The 23,760-nt window shown below is 45.4% G+C and overlaps 1 protein-coding gene, 1 long non-coding RNA gene and 1 other non-coding gene across 6 annotated transcripts in view; 1 reads left to right on the top strand and 2 right to left on the bottom strand.

The window, feature by feature from the left end:
- LOC119816407 overlaps positions 1–11,988 on the top strand; it is a 27,790-nt gene extending 15,802 nt beyond the window's left edge. For all 3 annotated transcript variants that reach the window (XR_005285761.1, XR_005285763.1, XR_005285762.1), the window contains one exon: positions 11,803–11,988. This is a non-coding gene — a long non-coding RNA (uncharacterized LOC119816407). The remainder of the gene's footprint in view (positions 1–11,802) is intronic.
- A 5,893-nt stretch (positions 11,989–17,881) lies between these two features.
- On the bottom strand, positions 17,882–20,241 carry Nhlrc1 (NHL repeat containing E3 ubiquitin protein ligase 1). Of its 2 annotated transcripts, none has more exons than XM_038333018.2 (2): positions 18,995–20,241; positions 17,882–18,145 (listed from the first exon to the last, which is right to left on the bottom strand). In XM_038333018.2, the coding sequence occupies exons 1-2, from the start codon at positions 20,166–20,168 to the stop codon at positions 18,123–18,125; spliced, it is 1,197 nt and encodes a 398-aa protein (XP_038188946.1). In that variant the 5' UTR covers positions 20,169–20,241; the 3' UTR covers positions 17,882–18,122. The 2 variants fall into 2 exon arrangements, with proteins under 2 accessions (XP_038188946.1, XP_038188945.1); XM_038333017.2 differs by having other exon boundaries at positions 17,882–18,169.
- LOC119818164 lies at positions 18,288–18,384 on the bottom strand. Its single transcript, XR_005286068.1, has one exon. It is a non-coding gene; the product is annotated as a small nucleolar RNA SNORA26 (small nucleolar RNA).
- Positions 20,242–23,760: the final 3,519 nt, after the last annotated feature.

Here is a 23,760-nt window from a genome sequence, read left to right on the forward strand (position 1 = left end):
CTCCCAGCTTCTGTTGTAGAACAATTTTGTTGTACACTGTGAAGATGTGTTGCTCTCATTGGTTTAATAAAGAGTTGAATGGCCAATAGCTAGGCAGGAAGAGGTTAGGTGGGACTTGTGAACAGGGAGAGAGCTCTCTGGGAGGAAGAAGGGCAGAGTTGCCATCCAGAAACAGAGGAAGCAGGACTTGTACAAAATGAGGTAACAAGCCATGAGCCATATGACAGCACGTAGAGGAATAGAAATGGGTTAATTTAAGATGTAAGAGCTAGTTAGTAACAGGCTTAAGCTATTGGTCGAGAGTTATCATTAGTAATAAGTCTCTGTGTGATTATTTGGGAACTGTTTGGTAGGATAGAAACTTCTGCCTACAAGCTTTCTTTCTTTCTTTTGAATAATATTCCTTTGCCTGTATGTATCACATTTTATTTATCCAGATATCTATAGATTGACATCTGGATATTTTACATTTTTTTTTTGGTTGTTGTGAACAAGTATATGTCTAAGATGTTGCTTTCAATTCTGAGAATACCTAGAAGGGTAACTGTTAAATACTTAGGGAAATTCTATATTTAATCTTTTGAGGAATCACCAACTGTTTTATACAACAGCAACATTTTACATTCCTGTAAGTAATGCTTGAGGGATTCCATTCTGAACTTTTATCATCAGTGCTTTCTGTTTTGTTTAGTTTTGTGCCCATTATAATGGGTGTAAAGTTGTATCTCATCATTTTGATTTGTCTTATCTTTCCTTTCCTAAGAATATCTATTTATTTATGTTTGAAGCAAGGTCTGACATAGCTTAGGCTGGCCTCAAACTCTCGCTGTAGCTGAAAAATGACCTTTGCTCTTTTGCTCCTCATGCCTCATATCTAAGGTGCTGGGATTGGAAGTATGCACCATGCTCAGCTCTACACAACGCAAGGAGCTGACCCCAGAGCTTTGTGCCTACTGGGTGAGCCCTCTACCAGCTGAGCTGCATCCAGCCCCTTGATTTGCATTTTCCTAATGACAGTGTAATTGATCTTTTTGGTATATACATGTATACATGTTTGCATGTGTGGGTGTAAATATAAATGTGTGCGTGCGCGTACACGCATGTGGAGGCCAGAGGTTGCCATGGGGTGTTTTCCTCTATCGTTTCCAACCTTACTGTTTTTTAATCAAAGTCTCTCTCTAAACTGACAAGGCTTCCTAGCCAGCCAGCTCCAGTAATCCTCCCCGCTCTGTGTCACCAGGCCTGGAATTACAGGTCCATACTACTGTACCCAGCTTTTTATGTGGGTGCTGGAGATTCAAGTCCTCATGCTTGCACTGTGAGCATTTTATCTCTGGTCATTTGCTTAATGCTCTTCTTAGCAAATGATATATCTTCTTTGTGAAAAACATCTATTTAAGACCTTTGTGTATTTTTTTTAAAAAAAGTATTACTTTTTTTGTGTATATATGCATCCATACCACAGCCCAATGTATGGAGGTCAAAGGACAGCAGTCAGCATTCTCTTGCCACTATATGGAACCCATGAATAGAATTCAGGTTGTTAGGCTTAGCAGCAGGCACCTTTGCCAGATGGTCCATCTCAGTGGCCCCTGTCTTAGTCACGTTCCTACTGTTGTGATCAGACACCATGACCAACGCAACTTCTAGAAGAGTTTAATTTGGGGCTTACAGTTTCAGAGGGTTAGCCCATTGCCATGATGATAGGGAGTGTGGCTGCAGACAGGCATGGTGTAGGAGCAGCAGCTGAGAGCTTGGATCTGATCCACACGCACAAGTCAGAGAAAGGGAGAGACTGGGAAACTGGGAATGGTATGTGCTTTCGGAACCTTAAAGCTTACCCTTAATGACACACCTCCTCCATCAAGGCCCCCCCTCCTAATCCTTCACAAACAGTTCTACCAACCTGAGACCAAGTACTCAAATCTATGAGTCTATGAGGTCTATTGCTACTCAAACCACAAGACCTCTTAACCACTGAGCTACACACACACACACACACATACACACACACACACAACCCTATTCTACTGCCTGGGGATATGCTGCCTCAACACTGCCACATTTTGAGCAATTAAACCTTTGAGAGGAATATAATAAAACCATATTCAAACCAGGGAACAAGGTAAATGAATGACAATGGGGGCCAGGCAGGGCAGGGCATTGGAGAAGTGAAGGCTTAAAATCTTGTATAAAATGAGGTGTTGTGTGTGACTGCAAGGTTTGCTTTTGGTTGCTATAGCAAAACACCTGAGGCTAGAGGTCTGATAAAGAACAAATGTTTATTTGGTGTGAAGCTTTGGAGGCTGAAAGCTCAGCCTAACTCCCGTCTGAGGGGTTCTGATACTTTTCCCTGGCCTCTGTGGGCAGCATGCACGGGATTATAAACACATGCACTACTGTTCCAGGTCTTCTCACGAGTTCTGGGATTTTTATAGGTTTGGAGATCGGAACTGAGGTCCTCATGTTTGAATGGCAAGCACTTTATCCACTGAGCCATCTCCCCCAGCTCTTACAAATTATTAGTTATTTGGTGTTTATCATGTGTCAAGCACTAGTTTTAATACTGGGGACACAAGATAAGCTAGAAAATGTCCGTGCCCCAAAGATGGTTCCATTGAACTGTGGGAAGTCAGATAGTGAACAAAGACATATTTAATAATATACATTATTAAATATATATTTAATAGTATATATTATTAAATATATATTTAATAAATAAATATTAACTATATGCTATAATAATTGCAGATCCAAAATGTGTAAATTCTCAGGCTCTTCAGGTGTCAACATGACACCAGAGATGATTCTTTGCCACAGAATGTTGTCTCAAGCACAAAATTATCTTAAAATAGTACAGTTAATTACTTTTCAGTTCTGTGTATAAAACATATGCCATACATGGATTCCATATTTAGTCTTGGGTCATAACCAAGATACCCAGTTCTGCACATGTGAATATTACAGACTTGCACCTGTAGCACTTCTGATTCTATGCACCCGAGTAAGGGACAATCCAACCATATATGTAACATGTCAGGTTGTGGTAAGTGCTGAGAATAAGAAAGTGAGGTTTGGCAGAGATGTGCTTTCCAGATCAATTGTCTTAACTGAGCTACATCAATGGCAAGGCACTGTGCTAGGGTCTAGAACATTCTCTATCCACTTCCAGCCCTCGAGGGATTTGGTCTCTGTGGACTAGCTAACTAACACTTCGTTGCCTAAGATTCCTGACCCTTGGCATATGCACACAGCATAATCCTCTGCCTTGAATACAGTGCTCTGTGTGCTCCAGTGACCAGGTGATATATGTGCCTTTAAGAAAGGAGATTATCTGAATGAGTCTGATTGCAATCATGGGGACCATATCAAAGCTCTAGGCTTATAAAAAGAGATTGGAAGCATGAGAAAGATTTAACGCCAGGAAGTTTCTTCACTACTGGCTTTGAAGTTGGAAGTGGCCACAAGCCAAGGACCTGTAAGCAACGTCTTCACACCATCCTCAGCCAACAACAAACAAGAACACAGACACCTTGGTCCTATGGCAACTAGAAACCCAGTTCCTTTGTCTTCCCACCAACAACTTAAAGGAGGTTGGAAATGATTCTTCCTTAGTTAAACTCAGTTTTGAGTTGAGAATTCAGTCCAGCCACCTCTTAATTTCAGCTTCATGGGGATCTAAGGAGAGAGTGTAGGCATATAATACCTGGACTTTGAGCTGAAAGACAATAACCATGTGATTTTAAGCCATTAAATTTATGGTAATCTATGATGGGGCAATAGACTACTAATAGTGACTCTAGGGACTGGGGAGATAGCCAGTAAAATGTTTGCCCTGCTAGCATGAAGATCTGAGTTGGATGCCAAGAACCCTTGAAGAAAAGCCAGGAACAGTAATCCCAGGGCTACAGAAGCAGAGACAGGCAGATCCCTGTGACTCACTGGCTAGCCAGCCAGAGCCATCTCAGGAACTCCAGGTAAGGGAGAGAACCTGTCAGAAAGGAAGGAAGGAAGGACAGAAGGAAGGAAGGACGGACACCAGAGGTTGACTTCTGATTCCCACATGCACACTCATACATGTGAACAAGAACCTCCATACATAAACATGAAAATAAGAACTCATGCATACCTACACACACGCGTGCGCGCACACACACACACACACACACACACACAGAGAGAGAGAGGGGGGGGGAGAGGGAGAGAGGGAGAGAGGGAGAGAGAGATTTTAATGATGCAAATGAAAAAAAATGTATCCTATCTAGCTAGACCACAAAGAATTCACACAAGGCATCGGGAAAAGTGTTGCCTTTGAATGGCAAAATGGTTGCCTAGGTGGCTCCTGCGTAGGCATTTAGATTTAAGGCATTTAAGTGACTACACGTTGCGTCTCCACTCACAGCTTTGTCACCTGATCTTTGCCTTATTGGGAACTCCTAGAGGGTGTTCATGCCTTCAGGCCTTTACAGCCTTGACCCTGGTGCTCCTGTTCACTCTCTGCTACCATCAGAGCGGCAAGTGTACCTTTTGATCCATCATTTCACGTCAGCCTTGAGCCAGTCAGCAGAATCATTACAGCTGAGATGAACTGTGGGAGGCAAACTTTTCCACTCTGGTGTTCATCCACTGATGTTAAGATGATAAAACGAAGGGAGATTTCAGACGACTATGATCCCAGTACGTGACTTCTTTGATAAAATGTTTGGTGGTTCCTGCTTCATGTTTTAAGTCATTTTTAGATGGATCCGACACGGAGGGAGGCAGAGGACAGGGACTGAGGCATCCCAGTGTAAATCAAGAGGTTTACATGTATAATGGCATAGACTGGAGCCGTAGCTGAGCAAGTAAAAGCATATATTGTTCTTGCAGGGGGCCTGAGCCTGAGGTGGATTTCCAGCACCCAAATCAGGTGGCATAAACAATTTGCCAAAAGGAAAAGAAGGCCTGTGACAAAAACAAAAAATGTAAAAATATTATTTTAATGCAGCGGTTTCAGCGCTGTTGCCAATTCCAGCGTCCTATTGTTTGGAAGCATCAGTGTGATGCCTGCAGCTAGGACTCTAAGCCTTGCAGAGTTTATGTTTTATTTTCTTAAGATTTTTTTATTTTTATTTCATGTGTGTAAGTGTTTGTCTTATGCATGCTTGCAGCATAGGCATGCAGTATCTGCAGAGGCCAGAAGAAGGATTCCTGGGACAGGTTGGGGGTCCCCATGGGGCTGCTGGGAACTGAAGCCAGGTCCTCTGCTGTCGGGGACTAGCCTCAACAAAAAAATACCTCTAGCCAGGATAGAGGTGTGGGGATTTAGAAATATAGTAAAGAATATGAAGACGCGAATGAAAATAATAAAACGGAGAAACATATAGGATAGTATTGGGAGGGAGTTCCAGAGATTCGCAATTTCCAATTGCTTAAAATACCCCTGACCCCAAAAGGTAGGAGTAAGACAAAAGACTGCATTAACATGACACAAGGAAATGAACAGACCAATTGAAGGTCGTGGGCTGCCTTCACAGTAAAACCTTCTGTTGCTAGAACCAACTCTCACTCACACCCTAGACCAAAATATTCTGTGGACAAACCACTCCCTGGATGGAATCCAACCTTACCTCCTTAAGGGAACTGGAATTTAGCTGGAACCTTAGACTTTTGTTTGAGGTAGGAGCAGAGAGATCTACTTCTCTACTCCTGGAGCACAAGGTCTGGCTATTAGCCGCACCTGTCGACAATGACCTTGAGAGCAGAGCTCTCTGAGCTTCCTCTAGGTGGGACCTTTGAGGTAGAAGCATGATAACCTCGAAGGAACCAGAGGCAAGTTCCCACTCTCTGAAATAGGCTCCTATTCAGACCTCTATCTCTTCGAGAACAGCAAGTGCTCTTAACCTCCGAGCCATCTCTGTAGACGAACACACTCAATCCAGAGTGCAGAACTTAGTCTAGTGACCAATAGAATCTGGAGGGCACACGAAAGCAAACTTAGACAATGCAGAATACTTTAGAAAGATCTAGTGTGGTGGCGTACACCTGTAATCCCAGAACTCCAGAGGTGAAGGAAGGGAAAAAAAAAAAGCTAGCTTTGGCTACATAGATGAATTTGAGGGCATCCTGGGCTTCATAAGACTTTATCTCAAAACAAGACACAAGCAAAACTGAATACTTATGAAAGAAAAGACAGCACCATACATAGTAATTATTGCACAGACCTTCTAGTCAGAACACCAATGCCACCATGCCCGTAGGGCCAGCTTACCCGAAGAGAAGAGGCTGAGCCAAGTCTGACTTGTCTGTGTTGCGCTGGCAGTCAGGAGCATGGCTTCTGAAGCTTAGGTGTTCTCAGGGAGGCCTCACTGCCAGGCTCGTGCCTGGGAGAATGAGTATGAATGGGTGACAGTGGCATTCATGACTCTTGTAGCCTCCCGAAGACATGTGTTGTGGAATATTATTTTAACTGTGTAAAGGTGTGTGACATTTGCTTCTGCTGCTTTTGTTAACGATACGAAGACATGTTACATTTGTTTGATTAGATAAAATTAACCTGGGGTCAGGAGGCCGAGTCAACAACTGGCTGACAGGAAGTGGTAGGGAGGAATCACATGTGTAGCTAGGGTTCTTAAATGGGGGGTTGAACTGAAGGATGGCCCTTTTGGGGAGACGCAGGCAAGGAGAGAAGGTTAGCTACTTGCTATTCAGCCTCTCTGAGCTAGCAGGATATCACCTCAACTTTTGAATCTTGAGTTCTATAGAAGGAAAGAGATTTAGATGCGGTTTCCTTCAGCAGCTGTGATAGCGCGTGTGCCTGAGGGAACAGAATTCCCACCTGACTGCGGTCTGGTCCATGCTGCCAAACCTCTGCGGAGTTGCAATTACCAGTTTGGACAGCAGTTGCTTAAAGTGCAGCCACTGCATTGAATGCAAAACAACAGGCACGGGTATCTACCCTTTCCCACAAGCTCACCGGAGGCAGAAGTCTATTGATAAAAAGTAAGTTAGGGTTGCTTCTAACCATCAGATTGGGCCCTGTCAGTTATTCTTCCTTAAATAAAACCTGCCAGAGACATTGGCTCAGTGTACCGCCTTATCCAGAGAATAAAACCTTTACATACAAGAATCATAACCAGAAAACTATTAAGTGTGGTGGTTGGAATAGGTATGGCCCACATAACTCATGTGTTTGAATGCTTGGTTATAGGGAGTGGCACTATTAGGAGATATGGCCTCGTTGGAGTAGGTGTGGCCTTGTTGGAATTAATGTGTCACTGCGGGTTGACTTTGAGGTCTAAAATGATGAAGCCAGCCTAGTGTGACTGTCTAGTCCTGCTGCCTGCCTATCCAGATGTAGAACTCTCAGCTCCTTCTCCAGCACCATGTCTGCCTGCGTGCCATGTTTCCCCACCACGACGACTGAAGACTGAACCTCTGAACCTGTAAGCCGGCCCCAACTAAACGCTTTCCTTTAAAAGAGTGGCCGTGGTCGTGGTGCCCCTTCTTCACAGCAACAGAGGCAATAAGTAAGACAACTGAGTATCTGAATTTGCAAGAATACAGATGTCAGCAGTAGAGTGAGAAATGAATACGAATATCTGGAAAGAATGACAAAGGAAAAGTTGTGGTGGCTCATGCCTATAATCCCAGCATTTGGGAAGCTGACATAGGAGTTTAAGACCTGGGCTACAGAGTGAGAGCCTGTCTCTAAGAAAAGAAGAAAGGAAGGAAAGAAGGAAGGAAGGAAAGAAGGAAAGAAGGAAGGAAGGAAGGAAGGAAGGAAGGAAGGAAGGAAGGAAAGAAAAAGAAAAAATAAAAGAATCAGAGAAAGACAGGTTGAATCATTGAGAGGTGTTGGGAGCAGTGAATTTCTTGTAATCCCCTGATCTGAGTGCCTACAGCTGCTCTGAGCACGAGACCTTCAGGAGTTCCTGATGGCAGGAGAGTGGTTTCTGATGGGTTTGGCTGGGGCATGGCTATCTCTATATAATCTGCCCCTGAACACAATAAAGGGGGCATTCTTGGGGAATTCAAGGATGACCCATGTCGCTGTCTCTCTGTCTCTGTGTGTCTGTGTATTTTAACCTCCAGCCCCCTTGCCCGAAGCTCACGAACTGGGTGCCAGCGCACAGAGCACAGACACGGGGGCGCTGTGCGTGGCAGAGAAGTGACTGACTGTTGAGCTTTGGGAAGAAAGGTACAAATTCTTGCTTCCACTAAGACATCCCAGTGCTAGATCGGTGACATCATGGTTTGTCAGGCACTGTAGCCTGTGTGTAACCCTACCCACCCTGCTTACGATGCAGAATAACTTATTAATGGCACAGAGTACTAAAGTACTACAGTAAAAAAATTCTATTTAACTTGTAAATATATGTAAACACATGACTTCATTCTATTATTTTCCATATGCCTAGAGGTCCACACTATGCACCCATTGTATTTACCGTGCTGATTGATTTTAAATAAACACGGTAGCTACAGGGAAGATGTTTGCCTGTAGAAGGAGTAAGACACGGGGTGTGGTGGGGGGAGGTGGGTCAGGAGTCAAATGAGCTGAAGTCATCTATTTATCCTTCACCCTTTGTATCCATGCAGAAAAGAAGTCCCAAGCACACTCCACTGCTGAATGAAAAGTGTAGCACGGTTTAGCATCCCAGTTTTTCTGCTCTCTGGTTTATTTTTCCCAAGATCCGCCCAGGCTCAGGTTACTCATTTATAGGCATCGGGGTTTGTAGACATCAGCACCTCTGGGATTGTGGTAAACTTTAAAGTTTTATGTATCTAAGAAGCATGAAGAGAAATCATTTCAGTTAATGCCCAGCAGCTCGGCTCCTACTTTAAAAAAAAAAAATGGAATATTTTCTTTGGCTTCCTACTCCAAACTTCATAACTTCAGTGTTCTTTACAGGAATCTGGTATCTCATCCGTGCTTGGTATGGGAGGTTTCTTGGCCATGGCAAGGTCTGGAATATTAGCATATCACATAATGAGACATCTGGGCGTGGGACCCATGTTTAAACAAGTTCGTTATGTTTCTTGCACGCTGTAAACACAGTGCCTTAAGCCCACTTTCCACAATATTTGAAAAAAAAAAATGCTTTTTGTTTACGGTCTGTGACAGAAGTTTTGATTAGAAACTTTCTACTTATTAGAACTCAAACATTTTAGATTTTGGAGCATTGTAAGTTTCAGATTTGAGACTCATGAGTGCTGTCTTAATTAGGGCGTTTAAGGCAGTGATTAAAACACCATGCCCAAAAGCAACCCAGGGAGGAATGATTCATTTGGCTTACACTCATACATCACAGGCCTTCAGCAAAGGAAATCAGGGCAGGTACTCAGGGCAGGAGCCTGGAAGCAGGAACTGAAACAGAAGCCATAGAGGATGGAACTTCCTGGGTTGGTCCCCAACTGGTTGGTCACTTAGCCTGCTTTTCTTATACACCAAGACAATCTGCCCAGAAACAGCACTGCTAACAGATGACCCCACCCACCTCCATCATTAATCAAGAAAATGCCTTCCAGGCCAATCTGGTGGGGGCATTTTTTTTTTTTTTTAGTTGAGGTTCTCTCTTCCCTATGACTCTAGTCTGTGTCCAGGTGACATAAAACAAGCCAGCATGGGTGTTCACCCTGTCGTAGCATTAGGTAACAAAGAACATATCACAGTGGATGGCTGATTTGGACTGGATCATTCCCTGGTAAGAGCGCAAGAGCTCTGCCACCTGAGCTACTGGCGTTGGGCACAGCAGAACAGAAGTGACGCCCTCAAGGTCACAGTGTCTGGCCTTGGCCCGGCTGAGCCTGTTGGAGGAGGCAGAGCATCACGATGTGGCAAGAGCACAGGCGATGGCAGGACCTCCAGCGAGGACCATGGGAAAGTATTTGCCTTGTCAACTTGGGTCTGTGAGTAGGCAGGGTCAGGACTGTCATCCAGCCTGCTTGGGGGGCCAATGACAATTCTGTGTACTGGACGGGACATCCCAGATTTAAAAACCCTTTAACTAAAGCCCCTTACTAAATGGGGGACCTGAAACCCGAAAGCCCCAAAGGAGCCAGCTTCAGAATATGCCAGCAGGAGAGTGCTGGGGGTTAGCCCAGTCTCCCCAGGAGGGAGATGGTAATGAGTTTAACTTGGCGGGAAGAGACAGTACGGAACCCAAGTGAAGGTCACCTCCTCATGGGAAGTCTTTCATTGATGGCGATTTCATGAGGGGATGGTGCTCAACGCCATTCATAAATTATTGGCAAGCTTCACCACAAAGATAGCGCCTCATAGAAAATTTAATATATGAACTGGCAACAAATACCTCTAAACCGGGCTGTGAAATAGCCTATGGAGTCAATGCATTGTCAGGTGGTTGAACTGCAGGATTTATCCTGGATTTCCTGACCAAGTGATGTTTGCCTGGAATCAAAACTATTCCCAGGCTCCCTAACATGCTATTACTCCTTTAAGAAGTTTATGTTTATAATTCTCTCTCTCTCTCTCTCTCTCTCTCTCTCTCTGTGTGTGTGTGTGTGTGTGTGTGTGTGTGTGTGTGTTTATGTGTGTGTTCTGTGGGTGCAGGTGCCATGGAGTGGAGAACAGGGCAGGCATAAGATCTCTGGAGCCGTCGTCAGTTGTGAGATACCTGCTGTGTGTGCAGGGAACTGAATCTATGTCCTGTTCAAGAGCAGTATACACTCCTGTTTTTCCTCATTTTCTACTAGTCCTTTGAACATTTCATAGAATTCATTTCATAATCTTTATGCAACCTTCCCAGACCCATACCCCTTCCCCAGCTACCCAACTTTGCATGCTCAAGATACAAGGAATCTCAGAGAATCAACTAGCCTGGGTTTACAGGGGCTCACAGAGATCAAACCGACAACCAGGGAGCCTGCATGGGACTGACCTGGGCTCTCTGCACATATGTCATAGGTGTAGCTTGACCCTCTTGTAGGACTCCTAACAGCTGGAACAGGGGCTTGATGGTGGAAGATAGAAAATAATCACACACTTGTTGTAAGGGCTGAGACACGAGGAGGGCAGATGTCTGCTGCCTTTGCGCTCACTCCCAACCCCATGGAGCTTCCCTTCCGATGTCTGGTTGTGTGCCCCTAAAATTTCCTTTTTGGCAGGGGAATTTGTGGCTTACGTAATGCCTTCATGGTTTTTTTTTTTTCAATGAAATTTGGGTATATGATGTAATTTCTAAGACTACTAATCCTGGGTTGGCAATATAGTCAACTCTGCAAAAATAGTAACTGTGGGTTTTTTTTTTTAATTGGAAGTGCTTTGGTATCTATATTTAGCTGCATTTTCCAACACTACAGTAAACATGTGTTGCTTCTATTGTTGGGGGGAGGGGCAGATAGCCCTCATGGAACCTGCTGGGCAGTGGCTAATCTTGATTGTGAGTGGAATTACCTAGAAGATACACATCTGGGTGTGCCTGTGAGGATTAACTGAGGGGGAAGATCAACTCTCAGAGTGGGCAGCACTTTTCCAGGTGGCCCAGATAGAAAAGGTCCAAGGAAAGACTGTTGTCTGCCTGCTCTCCCTCCTTCCCGAGGGCATTTGCCCTTCTGCCACTGCCAGGGCTGCCATCCTCTGCTGCCCTCAGACTGAGGCAGACTGGATGCCAGCAGCTCTCCAGGAATCCTCTAGGTCTTCAGTAACTGGGACTGTCGAGGCTTCATGGACTGAGGAAGCAGCTATGATTTCTCTGCTTCTAGGGCCTGCAGATGGCCTACTTAAATCCTATGGGGAAAGCCATTCTACAAATCTCCTCTTACAACGCATACACATCCTGTTATTTCCATTTCTCTTAGGTGACAAGAGGATGAACTAGGAGAGACCCTTGAAGACTCCAAGTTTGGAAAGAGCAGTGTCTTCTTGGCCCCACCATTTGGCACTTCCCTGTTGAAGTTGCTCCCCGCATTGAGTCGGTCCTATGCAACAGTCTGTTCAGAAAGCTACAGAACACTGGCAATTCTGAAAGCAAGCTCATTTTATATATATATATATATATATATATATATATATATATATTTTTTTTTTTTTTTTAAAAATGACAGTAGTTGATTTAAAGAAATTCACTGAACTTGATTCCCATCATGAAACCTTCTCCCCGAAACCCTGTTGGAGATCTTCCAGCTCAGAAACAAGTCCCTTCATATTTGGTGATTGCTCTCTAGCTGATCAAAGAAGGGACCATTCATGATCTATAGATCATGAAACACTCAGAAGTGAACAGTCCATCTTCATTGGGAATTTAGGATCTGAATCCTGCCAAGAATGGCACTCCCCTCCCCAAACATCACTGGGAATGTTACAGGGGCAAATAGTGGGCACAGTGGAAATGACACCATGAAGGGATATTTAGGTTCTGTGTTAGTAGGGTAGAGAGTGATAGCCAACTTTGGGTGAAAGAAATCACCTTGGTGGGCAAGGAGTGTTTAGAAAAAAAATTATTCTCTGGGTTAGAGAGATGGATCAATGGTTATGAGCACTGTCTGCTCTTCCAGAAGACCTGGGTCCAATTCCAGTACCCATAAAGCAGCTCACAACCATCTGTACCTTCAGTCCCATTGCCCTCTTCTGGCCTCCATGGGTACTGCACACACAAGATGCACAGACATACATACAGACACAGAAATACATGCAGATAAAACACTCACACACATAAAATTGGTCTACAAGAGCTAGTTCCAGGACAGGCTCCAAAGCCACAGAGAAACCCTGTCTCGAAAAACCAAAAAATAAAATAAAATAAAATAAATTTAAATTAAAAAAAACCACTCATTCTCCCAAGTCAAAAATAACAGGGTTCAACTATGTCATCTTGAGCAGGCCACTCAATTTCTGTGAACCACAGTTTCTCCACTTAAAAGTCTAGAAAAATCTGGCTGCTTCAAGAGATATTGTAAAGAGCAAATAAATGGATTGTTTTCTAAAGTCAGGCAAACAGCGAGACAAGGTAGTCACATTGGGTTCTCTCATGGGCTTCTTGCAGACACAGGCTCTTTTCTGTCACAAGATGAGCACAGACTACATCTGATGACCATGGAATAGAACTGGCACACTGTAGGGAGACCCAGTCTTATGCTTCTGGGCCCATAAAGGCTTATTTAGACAGCAACCAAAGAGAATGGCCTCAAGGTTAGGGTCAAACTGGTCATTCTGAAAAACAGTAGCATTCTCAGACCACTGTGTAGGACAAACATGATGTTTTTGAGAAACAAAACAGTATGATAATCCTAGTGGAAACTATGAAAACAATGAAAAGGTCACTTAGGGAAAGTACAAAGATAAAGAACGGGTGTGTGTGTGTGTGTGCATGTGTGTTCGTCAGTCATGGACTGTCAAATCCTCTCCCACAAGATTGGGGCAAATTGGAGCCTATTCCTAGTTAATTCTTCCCTTAAACGGTGCAAAGCTCAGCCAGTTTCTGTTTCTGTAGGCTCAGTTGGAGCTGGAGTACATTGTAGTAGAAAAACACAATTTCTTTCCTTTCCTAAACTAAGTGGCTTAAGGCACAATTTGTAAATGATTTTAGATTTTTCCTCTAACTGCTTTTAAGTCATCATTTGCCAAACCAATAATCTCTCATCAGGAGATTACCGCTGTAATAACATATGGTTTCTTCAGTAAAGCAGGGACTGTTGGGTCAGCTACGGGTCGTGGACCTTTTCCACAGCTTGGAGTCAGCAAGTGTGTCATTCCTGAGGAAGCCAGAAGCCACTTTATGCACCGTTATTAGCCAAAATTACTCGGAAGTGACATTCAGTAATGATTCAAGCATGGCCAGGCACGTAGCCCATGAGCATTGAGTTCCATCGGCCTCCAGAGCAGCTGAATCACTTTCTGACATGGAAGAGTTATAACCAGGGCGACTACCTCTGGTTGCCTGAGGTTAGACCAAAGATGTCTCGAGGCCACTCCAGGCCTTCAGTATCCCTGTTCTTGAGTGAAGATTTCACATGTCAACTGTAACACAAAGTTCTTCACCACCCAAGCCAAACCCCAGGGCCTTTGCTTCTTTCTCCGAGTCACTGAGGCAAACCCACCACAGGGCCACCTTACGTTAAAACCACGCTACCAAGGGTCCCCACCTGTCTACGCGACTTCACTTTTCATCAGGGAGTGGAAACAGAATCTGGAAGTTTTCTTTGGGGGAAAAAAATACACACTAATTCAAAAATATATCTGAATGCCTACAGTGTGTCAGACATAAGAGATACCTCTTTGAACAGCACAAACGTCGCTCATGAGGGATTACATTCTAGTTAAAAAACATACAGAAAACAAAGTCTGTCAGTTCTTTGTCTCTTTAATATACGTTCAGCTTGCTTAAGTTTTGTACGCTTTAGTTTGTTTGAGACTGGGTCTTACTTTGCAGTCCAAGCTAGATTGGAACTTGAGATATCTCCTGCCTTAGCCTCCCAAATGCTAGAATTAAAAAGTGTGTAGTCACTACAATCCTCTTAAAAATGCAGCATTGCCAAGGCTGAGGAAAACCTCATGATATCAAAAAATGTAATTTGGTTTTCCAGGTCACAATGACATGTATTGTTTAGCATTTATAGTTACCTTTTGCCGAAGTAGGAGGATCCGTGTTGTCTTATTGTATAACTTAACTGTTTAGACCCTTGGCACAGGAATTCTCACTTGTTGCCTGATTCCAGAACACCAGGATTGTATCCATGGGAGAGTTCTACTCCCTTCAGATTTAGTTATTTCTGGCACCCAAACTTGTAGGTTTAGTTAATTTTCGTGCAAATGGATCAGCAAAATCGTGTAACTTTTGATCTGGGTATGGGAATCCTGCCACTTGGGAAGTGTGGTGGTTTGAATGTAATCGGGGCCTCTGTGAGCTCATGGGGAGTGGTATCATTAGGAGGTGTGGCTTTGTTGGACTAGGTGTGGCCTTGAAGGAGGAAGTGTGTCACTGTGGAGGTGGGCTTTGAGGTCTCATATATACGCAAGCCATGCCTAATGTCTCAGTTCACTTCCTGTTGCCTGTGGATCAAGAGGTAGGACTCTTAGCTCCTTCTCCAGCACCATGTCTGCCTGTGCACCACCATGTCCCGCCATGTTGATAATGGACTAGACCTCTGAAAATGTAAGCCACCTAATTAAACGTTTTCCTTCCATCATGTGAAACCTAGGGATCCAGCTCAGGTAGTTAGGTTTGGTGACAAGCGCCTTCACTGGCTGAGCCATCTTCCTGGTCTGCCAGTGGGTGTAGTGGGTCTTTCTTGTTGGACTTTCTTTGAACTACCAGCCCCCAAATAATGACACGGACACTTTTTATTAATTATGAATGTTTGGCCTTAGCTTAGGCTTGTTCCCAACTAGCTCTTATAACCTAAACTAACCCACTTACATTAATCTACATTCTACCACATGGCTCGTAAATTACCTCTCCTCCATACCATAGGTCCCACTTGCTCTGCATCTTGTTTGTTTAATTTAATGCACCTCAGATTCTTCCTGAGTTCCCTTCTCTACCTCAAAGAAGTTCCACCTATTTAATCCTGCCTAGCTATTGGCCATTCAGCTTTTTATTAAACCAATCTGCTCAGGCAGATGCATCTTCACAGTATACAAAAAAGATTATCCCACAACGAATGCATCCTCACCCAAGTACTCTAGTGGGTTTCTTTTCTCTGCCTAGAGCCTTCTCTCTGTGATCTGGCTTGTCCCCAGGGTGTATTTCTTTTGTTTGGGCCAAGTGTAAGGAACATTAAATCTGTGGCCATCAGCAGTTCTTGCTCATTTTTCTGATGTATATGGAATTACACTTCTTCCTCAAAAGGTTCATATAGCTAATCTCCAGAGGGGTCTGTACCCCCTCCAAGTGGAACCCTGACAGGTCTAAACAAGGACCTACCAAGTTTGATGGTTTGAGCCCTCAGCACCAAAGCTAGGGTAGCTATAAGAGAGAGTTAAGACTCTAAACCATTCTTAGGAAATGCCAAAGGAAAAAGATAGGGGAAAGCCAGCTCTAGAGAGCAGATGAGGTCAAAATCAGCTGACAGTGCCCGAGGGGAAGAGGTGGAAGGTGATGTGAGAGCATGAAGCAGGCACTGTGTTTGCTTCTGCGGTCACTAGATGGCCATCACCGGTGTCCTGGAAGAATTTGTTTCTTTTGTTCTTTACTCCTGTCATATTTTCTTGTCCCATTTCATCTCTATTCCATCATGTTGGCACCCCGTGTGGTCTGCCGGAACTGTTTCTTCTTGATTATCTGAGAACTCCTCAACATCTTTAGCCACCTGGAGTTCAGTGTGCTTTAAAGATCTCGGCACAGAAGACAAAATTTAGATCCACGTCATAAGTTGATGACATGGAGTCCCTCAGCCGAGGATGCTTGGAGATGAAGAACAAACTGCTCCGTATCACACTGACTCGCAGGAAGATCTGCCCTAGATGCTTCTTGCTGGGTACCTTCACCCACCCTACTCCCAAGGAAGACAAGCTGTTACCGAGTGTGCCCGTTACAGTCATCACATCTCCAGGGTAATGCTGGCACGGTGTTCAAACCCACATCTGACTCTCCACCTGGGGACATGCCACTCCTCACAACCACCCTGGGTGCTGGATATGCTCCCTTAAAGGTACACATAGAACGTAGACCAAAAGATGTAATTGATAATTTTTTTTTTTAAAAAATCTTTTGAATTGGGTCAATGAACACTAACGTCATTGAAATGCCGTGGTTCGGAAGGAAAACATTATAAGACCGAGCCATTGTTACCCTCCTCACCAGTGAACTCACATTTCCCTCTCGAAGTTTTGCTGTTGTACCGTCAAAACAGCTGTGAAGTCACTCGTCCACCGGTGAGGATTTTTTAATTTTGTTTGTTTGAGGCAGGGTCTGACGATGTAGCCCAAGCTGGCCTCAGCGAACTAAGTGCTAGGATTATCAATCGGTATGTGCCACCATATCCAGCTGAAGGACAAGTGATGGGGGAGAAATCAACCACTGGAGGTCCTACTAGAGGACCAACGGTGCTATGGGATACCCAGGATGCTACTGTCGGTGCTATGTGATGGAAGCAGGGAAAGCAACAGTGGGGGCGGGGGTGGGAGAGGAGGATGAGTTTTGGGAGTAAAGGTGCTTGCCACCAAGGCCGATGACCTGAGTTCAATCCCCAGGTCCCAGAAGGTGGCAGAAGAGAACAGACTCACTCAAGCTGTCTGCTGATCTCCACACACAGGATGGCATACGCACCCCACACACTAAGTAAATAAGTGTAATGACTTTTAAATAAAAGCAACATGGATTTTTTGGACTGGCATGGGAGCCAGGCTTTCATTTGGGCTCCTAATGTCAGCTTTCATATCTTTTGGAAGGTATCTCACTCAAACTTTTGGGGCGACCTTCAATGGATACAATATCTCTCTTAAAACTCTTTGTAACTCAGTGGGTAGGTGCTTGCTTAGCAGGTAGAAGCCCTGGGTTCTATCTACCTCCCGTACCATAGAACCCCAGGCGTTTCAGTGCAAGCCTGTCATCCGGCATTTGGGAGGTGGACACAGGAGGATCCGAAGTTGAAGGTCATCCTTCGCTACAGAGCAAGTCCAAGGCCAGTCTAAGGTAACAAACAGCCTCTTTGGCTAAAAGAATACCGTTTTTGCTGACACGGCATCCATTACTATCTAAAGCAAACTGTCACCTTTTGAGAGCAGCCCCCAGAAAACATTTCCCTGCTGCTTCAGAGCTTTAAGTTATTTGGTATAATTTCAACCCGAAGATTTTTGCACTTGCTTAAAAAAAATAAAACATACAGAGGATCACCACTTCACCCAAATTTCCTCCTATTCCTTTCCTTAATTGCAGCATTAAGGAGCCCTTGCATGGGCCAAGGTTATGCTTCAGTGAAAGACATGTTTACAATGCTCTGAAGGGACGAGGCAACTGTTTATTGAGCAGACAGCGTCAGAACCACATTTTAAAGCACACAGAGAAAACTCCCATCACAAAGCACTTTAGGTGGCAGAGAAGACCACAGAGCAAACGAAACCATTCGTGCCATGAATGTTCCTGCCATGAATGTGCCGGGACGACATCTCCTAACTAACAGAAGAGTCTCAGCTGTCCATGCCACCAGCAGGCAGTGGCTCTCCAGGCTTTGCTCAAACATCACTCAGGGATGTCCCCAGTACCTGTGGAGGAGGAAACACTGGCACCTATTTAAAAAAAAAAGACAGGATTTCATGTAGCCCAGCCTAGCCTCAAACTTGGTAGTTGTTGATGGCGTTGAACTCCTGGTGGTCTCAAGTGCTGGGATTATTGGCACACACTACCAACTAGACTCCAGACAGAATCCAAAGAGGAGGTGCACAGTCTCCTCCATGGGTTTCATGAAGAGCAACTAGACTACCTTTGCCTTATAAGGCAGGACCCCAACTGTGTTTCTTATTCAAGTCTTGGGATTAGTAATAATCTGTCTACTCTGCCATGGGGGAAGCTTCCAGACAAAGGTGACTGACACCCAAACAAAATCCTTTTTCTCCTGAAACCTCCACGGAGAGCCCTTTCTTTTGGTTCTTGGTGCACTTAACCAGTTAGCTGCTTGTAGGGGGAACATACATAAGACATACTCACTTATTTTTTAACATCTGGCATCATATTTAAGAGCAAGGGGTTTGGAGTCAGAACTGAGTTCAATTGTGACTGTCCCAGTAAAAACGACTCGAAGACATATTAAATTCTCTGGATCTGCCTTCTCATCTCTGAAATGGGACTAATAACAGAAATCACATCTCTTCGTGTTAAGGAGCAAACGAGCTAAGACTTACACACTTCTTAACAGCGAGAACAGACGTTCACTAAATGACAAATTTAATTATTAGTCTTTAATAACTGTCTCACACCCAGCACGTCGGTCAGGCAGTTCCTATTATTCCTGCCTGGATGGACGAGTGCTAGTGACTCATCCAGGGTGCAATTCACTCCTAAAGACACCAGGACTTCTAACTCCAGGATCGCGGGTCCCCATCACCCTCCATTACCATCCAGCGCTTTAAAGACTTTTACAGAGTGGGAAGCCGTATCCAGCACAAGAAGAGAATTCTCCTTGGTGAAGGCCAGTGCCACAGGACGAGACAGATCATACGTGATCATGGGCTTCAGGGCCGGAAACGCCTCAGGTCTCCCCAAGCATATGATGGCTGGTCCGCAGGTATCTGCGACGATCACATTTCCCTGGGGATCGAAGACTACAGCTGAGGCAGTTATTTTAGAGGGAAAGAGGAGGTTCAGTCCGAAGCTATCCACCTGGCCAATCAGCTGCATAGTGGCGCTGAACACCTTCACCCGTGTGTTGTTGCCTGATGTCCCCAAGGGCCAGGGGTGCTCTAGGACTGCGATGGCTCCGGTGAGCCAAGACACAGCCACACCACGGGGACTGCAGAGTTGAGCTTGCAATCTCTCAGTCCTCCGAAGGACCCCTTCGGGGAAGTCCACTTCCAGCAAGTGCAAGGTCCCTGCCTCTGTGTCAGTCATCAGGACCTGGTTCTGAGGGGTGATCTCCACACCCCAAGGCAGGGAAAACTGCTTTCCCACAACCAGCTTGATCTGGCCAAAGAAATCAAACACTTTGAGGGAGCGGTCGCCAGCGTCGGTGACAACCACGTGGAAGTCGTTGGTGACGGCGACGTCCTGTGGGTACTTCACGTCATGCGCTGCATCCCCCTTCTCTCCAAACTGGTGTGCACCACCTCCTCCGGAGTCAAAGATCTTAACCCTCCTCTTACCATCGTGCACGACCACGACCCGTCCGGTCTTGGGACACAGTGCAAGCCCCGTGGGGTTCACCAGGGTCCCCCACCCGCCAAAGGCGTGGTGACAGGTGAGCACCCCGGGCGCGCAGGGGGCGGCATTGAGGGCAGCCGGGGACGCGCGAAGCGTGGAGCCCAGGAGCTCCAAAAGGTGCAACACCGGAAGACAGTCGCTGGTGTCACAGGCTCTGCAGGCCCGCCGGCAGAAGGGACATTCGAAGGCCAGCGATCGCGGGTGCGCAAGGGCGGCCACGCAGGCCAGGCAGACCACGTGGCCACAGGGCAGGTTGCGCGGGCGCCGCTGCTGCCGGTGGCCGAACCTCTCGAAACACACCTTGCACTCCAGCAGGCTGACCTCCGCCTCGCGCACCAGTTCGGGCCGCACCCCCGCCTCCTCCTCCCCCATCGCTCCCGTCGCGCCGCGGCCCCCGTGCAGCCCTCGGTCACGGCCACAGTCACGGTCACGGTCATGGGGCGGGGCATCCGCTCTGACGTGAGGCGACGCGGTCTGGCCGGGTGCTCGCTGCTGCCCCCTGGCGGGCACACGTCGCAGTCGTTCGCATGCGCCGTGCGGAGACGTGGGATCATCACATACCGGGTGAGAGATTCCGGCTTTAGAGTTGAGCCACACCTTGGGAGAACGAGTGGGTGGCTCGCTGTTAACCTGTAAGTCGCAAAGCCAGCACCCACCAGAACCTAGTCTCCCGATGCTTACGGCATGCAGAGCTGCCACTCAGCGGCGCTGGGTGCTGGGTACCAGGGCTGGGCAGGAGTATGACAGGGCTCCTAGCCTAGGTTTATTATGATTTGACTGAGGAGAGAGACTCGAAAGAAGGTAACTTCAAGGGGGTGAGGCAGGTGCACCTACATACTTGTTTGCTGTGTTTTTATCACATTTGGGAGAAGGTAGATACCTAACACTTGCAGCCCTGGGTATGGTAGCTAAAATCCCAGCTCTCAGGAGGCAGAAACTAGCAGTTAGTTAGCTAGGCCATCCTAGGATACACAGACTGTCTCAACCTTCTCATCCCGCCAAACAAAAACAAACAAACAAAAGAATATGTGTGAAATGGGTTTGTGTGGAAGGAATATTTAAAAGCTGTTAGTTGCCTCGCATGGTGGACTATATGGTGAGCTCCAGGCCCGCTAGAGCGATATACTGAGAACCTGTCTCAAGGAAACAAACAAGCAACAACAAAACTGATAGTTACTAGCAATTACTAGAAAATTCACTACATGCCCGCCTTCTTTTCAGTGATTGCATGCATTGTTTCAGTCAGGCCTCATGGACAATTGGAATGACCTGGACAATGAATGGCCAGACTAGGATGGGCCTCTCGCTATCTGGCGCTGATCATCAAATATGGTTCTATATGACAAAGGCTTAACCGTCCAGGGTGAGGGTTGGGCTGCAGGGAGCTGTGAAGGGGATTATAATGTACAGGGAAGTCTGAGCCAGTGATTCATTCACGCTGCCCTCCAGTCAGTCTCACGTAAGCCTAAAAGTAGAGGCCCTGAAGAAATGGCTCTGTGCTCAAGAGTGCTTGCTGCCCTTTGAGAGGACATGAGTTCAGTTCCCAGCACCCACACTGGGTGGTTCACAACCACCTGTAACTCCAGCTCCAGGGAATCCAGTGTCCCCTTCTGGTCTCCATGTATTTGTGCGCATGTGACATACATTCACACAAACATACACACATGCTTATAAATAATTACAAGAAATATTTAAAAATTGGAAACTTGAAAGTAAAGATGATCTACATATCTTGGAATAATCTTAAAGTTATGGTCACTGTAATCTTCAGGAATCCATTATGACGTTCAGGTCTCTCATACTTAGGAGTTTATTATCCCTGTTTGTTTACAAGTCATGATCATGATCGTTTACACTCTTGTTCCATAGACTTCCAAGAAAATGGAGGGCTCACTCTTGTCTAACACTCCTGGAGAGAGATTCTGTGGAAGGCAAAGAAAAACATTTTATCAAGTGTTCCATGAGCATTAGACCAGAATAACCAAGCTGATGTTATGACGTCAGAGCACATTTCTGTTCTAAATAAGAAACCAACTAAAAGCATATCTTATACAAATTTCTCTTCATACTAATTTTTAAGATTTGTCTCTGTGTGTGCATGTGTGTGTCTCTGTGTCTCTGTGAGAACCCTGGAGTCCAGAAAAGAGTGTTAGGTATCTGGGAGCAGGAATTATAAGAGTTTGTGAGCCACTTACTGTGTGGATGGTGGGATCCAAATGCAGGGTCCCAGGACTGAGCAACAAGTGTGTTTAACCACTGAGCAATCTCTCCAGCCCCTCAGAAGTAACACAAATATTTATTTTCCTTTGTGTGCACAAGTGCTCTCTCTACATTATGTATATGTACTGCGTGCATGCCTGGCGCCCTGGGACGTCAGAAGAGGCTACCAAGACTCCTGGAACCGGAATTACAGATGGCTGTGAGCCATGAGATGAGCCCTGGAAGTGGAACTTAGGTCTTCTGAGAGAGTACCACACGTACTCCTCACTGTTGAGCCATCTCTCCAGCTCCTCAGAAATAATTTTTAAATTGAGGAATACATTCAGGAAAGAAAAACTGGGCTATTTTTAGAGCCAGTCTTGTCCAACAGAAATATAATGAAACCCACGTTTTAAAATAATTTCCTCATAACTCCATTCTTAAAAATTAAAAGAAAATGAAATTGGTTTAGTTGTATTCTTAAAACCATCACTTGGACTTGTAATCACTTGAAAATATGAGAGATTTTTATACTCATTTTATATGCTAAGTAAAATCTAGTGTGTTTTACACTCACGGTGCACCCAATTCAGATAAGCTAACACGCTCCAGGTGGCTTCCACATGGAGCCTGGCAAATGCAGACCTGGTCTTGCTATGAGATGTTGCCTTTGAAAGTATTTCCCAGACAGACCTCACTGAACCCGTGCTTGTGTCTAACCCGACCCCAATTCATTGCCGCCTGTGGCCAAGCTTATGTTCCCCAGAGATAACAACTTGCCTCCTAAGCCTGTCTGTTCGGCCTTCTCAATCCTTTGCCGCCCCTGTGAGGCCACTGACGGTACTGCACCATCAGCTCGTTAGCCCCAGGCTTTGATGCCTAAGGCGCAATCTACTCCCAGGGGTCAGCTATCAAGCCCCTAACAATGAGTTTGAGTTTTGTTGTGGTTTGTTTGAGACAGGGTCTTATGTGGTTCATGCTGCGTTCATATTGGTTATGGAGCTGAGGCGGACTCTGAGCTCATGATCCTCCTGCCTCTACCACCCCCGTGCTGGAATCACAGGTGTGAGCATGACACGCCCAAATAGTAAATTAAAAGTATGGCATTTGATTGTCAGTTAAGGTTTTTTTTTCAATTATGCCCCCAGTGAGGACAAATTTTACATAAAAGACTGACTACAAAAAGCGATCTGATTTGTGCCATTTAAGACCCTGGGTTGGAGAATGAACGCGAGCTACTGCATGAGCGGAGAGAGACTTTCTTCCTTAGGTTGGGCAGCAGGGCTTCTGGAAGGCAAAATAGGGAACCGGAACACCGGCTGCTCCTCTACTGTCTGTGTCTCCACTTCTCAGCTCTGTGGCAGCCATGGCAACTCGAGAGATCCTGGCTGTACCTATTAGTTTTGCCCTATGAGCAGCTAACTTGTCTTTCCAGATTTGAGCTTAAAAAAAAATTCTCTAAAGAGAATTGGATTGGCTCAGCTCAGTGGTCCAATATTGTTCATTCAACTGGCTACAAAGGTGAGGTCACGTGCTCATGGCTTCTAGAAGTTCACTCCATAGACCGAGGCAGGTTTCAGAGAAGCAAGTCTGATCAGGATATCTGAATAGATTAATGACAAAAGATATCCAAGGACAGAATCCTCAATGCTGTCATAGAGGGTGTGAGGTCAACATTGAGAAGTTTACACAAAGTTTAATATTTAAAATATATTTTTGAGCCCTGACCCAGCTACAGAAGAAGCAAGATGTGACTCTGCCTTGC

This window comes from Arvicola amphibius, chromosome 6, assembly GCF_903992535.2.
Source record: "Arvicola amphibius chromosome 6, mArvAmp1.2, whole genome shotgun sequence".
NCBI lineage: Eukaryota > Metazoa > Chordata > Mammalia > Rodentia > Cricetidae > Arvicola > Arvicola amphibius.